General features: G+C 36.3%; 1 protein-coding gene across 1 annotated transcript; it reads left to right on the top strand.

The window, feature by feature from the left end:
• Window positions 1–981: 981 nt before the first annotated feature.
• LOC122726469 (60S ribosomal protein L7-like 1) lies at window positions 982–1,736 on the top strand. The gene has a single exon (XM_043964183.1). The coding sequence runs from the start codon at window positions 982–984 to the stop codon at window positions 1,723–1,725; it is 744 nt and encodes a 247-aa protein (XP_043820118.1). The 3' UTR covers window positions 1,726–1,736.
• Window positions 1,737–5,022: the final 3,286 nt, after the last annotated feature.

Genomic DNA, 5,022 nt, shown 5'->3' on the forward strand with positions numbered 1-5,022 from the left:
AAGTAAGGAAAAAAAGACTAAAATTACCAAATATCTCAGGAGGAAGAAAATCCAGGTGAAAAACTTCAGCATAAGCATATAAGCCAACAGGAAAGATGATAACAACAAAAGGGAATATGGTTTCCAGAAAAGCTAAAAAAAAGTCAAGGCATCTATGAATAAATATTTCAAGACAAAAGAAAATGAATCAACATCTGTCAAGGCAGAGGAACCTGGGGACTCCCAAGAGAGCATGGAATTATATAGTAGAATGTTCCTGAATGGTTCAAAAGAGAAATAAGAATCAAGAAAGCAGAATTTATGACCTATACAACAGAAATAATTAATGAATAAAAGAACTTGGACCCATGGTGGCAAATCTTACCAAAGAAACAAAGGAGAAATTAACTTGGAATGCAAATATATAGTAGGGAAGGACAATCTGGAAGAAGAAAAGCAAAAGGCAGCAGCATTAAAAGGAAGCATATCCATACAAGCAAAATTGTTTGATCATAAAGTCAGAATGCACAGAGACAACGTAAGTATTATAGGTCTACCAGAAAAATGCTACAAATCAAAAAGCCTCAATACCATAATGCAAAAAAATAATTCAAGAAGCTGCCCAGAATTTCAGAAAACAGAAAACATAGTGCTAATCCAAAGACTCCATAGGTCACCTCCAGAAAATAATATATGAAAACCATACTGTTTCCTTATGCATAGCTATATATATATATATATATACATACATACATACATATACATGCATATACATGCATATACATACATATATGTGTGTGTGTGTATATATATATATAGTCATAAAGATTATTTTTAGAGATGAGGCATGCCAGGTCAGTAGTTGTTATGGTTTTCTTGGCCACCTTTTTAGGATAATTGCACTATCAGTCACATCTATGATTCTTTTGGAATCGTATCCTTTTTTTAAAAAATCATATCCTTTTTAATGAAGTTGGAGGCTCAGTAAGGGATGCAGGCAAGATGGTGGAACCTGAACCCAGAAAAAAGATTCCTTTGGTCCCAGAGAACCTCCTGAAGAAGAGGAAAGCCTGCCAAGCACTCAAAGCCACTCAGGCTAAGCAGGCGCTTTTGGAAAAGAGGAAGCGAAAGAAAAGGGGTCACCTCAAATTCAGGCGGCTGGAATCATTTGTCCATGAGCCCCATCGGATCGTCCGTGCTGTAGCTCGTTTCAGGCGCCTTGATTCCAAGCCTGGGTGCTTTGTGCTAAAGGACACACACCGTCTGGCTTTTGTGGTCCGTATGGAAAGGATTAATGGAGTGAGTAGCCTGGTGACTAAAACAATACAGGAGCTTCATCTGAAGAAAATGTGTAGTGGCGTATTGGTTCAAATGACCCCGGCTTCGTTAAAGAAACTTCGAACTATAGAGCCTTATGTAGCTTGGGGGTATCCTAACCTAAAATCTGTCCGTGAACTCATTCTGAACCGAGGACAAACCTGGATAAATAATAAGAAAGTCTCCCTAACAGATAATACTCTGATTGAGGAATGTCTAGGGAAGTTCGGTATCATTTACCTGGAAGATATCATCCATGAAATCTGCTCAGTGGGAGAGCATTTCTCTCAGGTCTCGAGGTTCTTGTGTCCTTTCCCCTTATCTGTGGCCTGCCATGCTGCCAAGAATAAAGTGGGCTTTGTCAAGGAAATGGGCAAACCTGGCTACCGAGGTGAAAGCATCAATAAGCTCATTTGGCAGCTGAACTAGGCCCAGGATCTCAGAAGATTTCTCTCTTTTCTGAGTTTTTACCCAGTATCTTCAAAGAATATTTCTTTTTTGCTGGAACTTTCTCCAGGAACTGATCAGATGGGAAGAAAAGAGTGTTATCTGTGTAGAAGGAGCTTCTTCACCTTCTATACTCTTCCTCAAGGAAGAAACCATATTGGTTTACAGCTAGCTTCACCTTGGATTAGAGTCTCAGGACCAGTGAAGAAGAGAAGTAATTCCTGCTGTTCCAGGATTGGAAGCTAGATTTAACCCATCCCAGTTTTTCTATGGTGGTCTCCCATCCAGGAAGCAATCAACTGCTAGCCTTATATGATTCTCTGAAGGTTGAATGTGGTGAAATACACTTTGTCACTCTGCTCTCCACTTGGAACAAGACAGTGGGACCTGATCTGGGGTTTGAACTGACTTTCAAATATAATAGGCCATCATCTCCTTGGAACTGCTGTTTTCCATGATCCGCTATGACTCATGAGGTCCTTCCTAGCAGTTATGTTAGGTGGCTTCCCATGCATTAGCACCACTCTGGTGCCACCACTGTACACCAAGGTCCCATTCCTTCCTGCCATTAAAATAGAACTACTGACTGTAGTCTGCCACTAATTCACACAAAAAAAATGAAGTTGGAAATTCATCTTTGAGGCCTATAATATTATATTGTCTCCAGGGGCATTGTCAGGTTCAAATGAGAGCATGGATTTAAAGCACTTTGCAGACCTTAAAGCACTGTATAAATACCAGTTATTGTTGTTAATATTATTGTCATTATTATTAGCCACTACTCACCAGACCCTCATTCTGGAGATGTCATCATTCCCTGGGACTTTTACTGAACTGCTGAGCTCATGCCATATTTGTAGAGCAATATAGGAATGTGCCAATAAATACTTACCCACTTTGCTCCAGTGAAAAATGTATGCACATACTTTTAAGTTGAATCTCCATTATTAAGATTTTATTAAATTTAGGCAATCAACAAAACAATAAATTAAGCCCTGAATTGTGGTGATTGCCAATTTTTGAGGTATAAATCCTCACACTGAAGATTGAACAATCTGTTAGAGCAGGCTTCAGCCCACTACTTGTTAGTTCTAGCATGAAGGCCAGTTCTGGCTACTTTTCCCTACTTAGTTTCCTACTTTCTCACTAAATGTTTCTATTTCCTTACATGGCATATTGAGTACTTAGATGGTGAGGTTTATTAGGTGGTGATTATACTATTATCAACACAAGAATAAATCACTATAGAAATTCTGATAGATTTGTTCCAGTTCATGTATCTTTGTTACCCTTCTTCCATTTTCATCTATACAAGGTTTTAGATTAATCTGGTTTAGCTGGGTCATTTTGCTGAGCTGCTTTCTCCATTGTTTTTCTCTATTTGTGAAGTGATATTGCTTCTAATCTTCTGTCATCCTTCTCTGTGGGGTTTTGCGATTGACCTTTTATTTAATTTGGTGCTGTCCTTGGTCTTCATGTCTCTGTTTTGCAAGGTGACCTAGGTGATTTCTGGCCTCCTTTTACCACTTTGTTTCTATCATTGTTTTACCTCTGTAACCCCCTTCTCCATCTGCTCTATTAGGCCAGAGGATTAGGAGTGTTACAACTGAATTTAAGGTAAACTGAGACACAAAGGAAAAGGCATATTCAATTTAGTAAATATGAGTTTACCAATCAAAAAAATATCAGCTTCCTCAGCAAAATTTAGACCCCAAATTAGGGGGACAGCTCTCTTTTATAGTTTTCTGACCTTTTGTTCTTCCAAACGAACTTTGTTATTAATTTTTGTAACTCAGTAAAATACCTTTTTAGTAATTTAATTGGTATGACACTGAGTCCATAGATTAGTGAGGTATAATAGTTATTTAAAAAATTATATTGGCTTTACCTACCCATGAACAATATTGTTTCAATTATTTGAATCTAAGTTTATTTGTATACAAAGTTTATGTTTATGTTCAAATAGCTCCTGTGTTTTGGCAGGTATATGCTCAGGTATTTTATACTTTCTAGTTATTTTAAATGGTCTAAAACAATATTGAAAACTATTGCTGACAAATAATGTAGTTTCTCTATTTTTCTCTTTGGATTAAATCTGTTTTTAAACTTTAACTTTGCGTGAGATCATGATTCTATCCCTGCTTTTTTTTTACATAATAAATTCTACTCCTGCCCTTTATTTTATCTTTATGTGTATCTTTTATTTTTATAATGTTTCTTGAAAGCAACATATTGTTGAATTCAAGTTTTTATTCTCCTATAAATTTCAATTTTATGGGTAAATTCATCCCATTCACATTCTAAGCTACAATAACTTGTATGTTTTCCTCCATTCTATTTTTCCTTACTATCCCTCTCACGCTATTTACCCTATCCTTCCTCACTCCTCTGCTTTATTTCTACCTGCTATTCTAAGTCCCTCACTTATTCTCTCCCCTCTTCCCATCCCTTTTTAACCCATTCTTGCTTCCTTTATCAGTTTTTCCTTTTGACTTATTTGTATGAGATAATTATTCCTGTTTATCGCTCCCTATAGTGTTATTTTTACTAGAATCACCCCCATCATACTCAGACCAGCCAAAGCCATTCTATCAAACTACCCAAATAATAATAGCAATCATAAAAGTACTGCTTATATTTTCACATAAAAGAAGTAAACACTGTCCTTATTGATTCCCTTATAATTAGTTTTTAATGTTTACCTTATATTTTTCCTGGGTATTATATGTTGAATTTTCCCTTAAGTTCTGGGGTTTTCTTGTTACAAAACCATGAAATCTTTAAATTCATTAAATATCTATTTTTTTTTCATTCAGGATTATACTTAACTTTGCTGAGTAAGTTACCCTTGGTCATAACCCCAGTTCTTTTGCTCTATGGAATATAGTATTGCAAGACCTATGGTCCTTCAATACAGTAGCTTCTAGGTCTTGTGTATTCCTTTTGTTAGCTCCATAACATTTAAATTGTTTTTGTTTTCCTTGTTGCTTCCAATATTTTGTCATTAATCTGGGAGCTTTGAAACTTGGCTGTTATTTCTGTAGGATTTTCTCCTGGGATGTCTTTCAGGGCATGACCTTAAAGCCATACTATTATCTTATCTTTCCATTTCCACTCTCACATTTTATGTTGTATTATATTCATTTGTGTATTCCTCTTAGTAGACTATAAATTCCTTGAGTGAGGGTCATGTCTTTTTCACCTTGTAACTGCAGCACATATCACAGAGCCATTCATGTTAATATTTTTTTACTGAATATAAAAACTATGTGTGCTGTC

The sequence above is a fragment of the Dromiciops gliroides genome, chromosome 4, assembly GCF_019393635.1.
Source record: "Dromiciops gliroides isolate mDroGli1 chromosome 4, mDroGli1.pri, whole genome shotgun sequence".
Classification (NCBI taxonomy): Eukaryota; Metazoa; Chordata; class Mammalia; order Microbiotheria; family Microbiotheriidae; genus Dromiciops; species Dromiciops gliroides.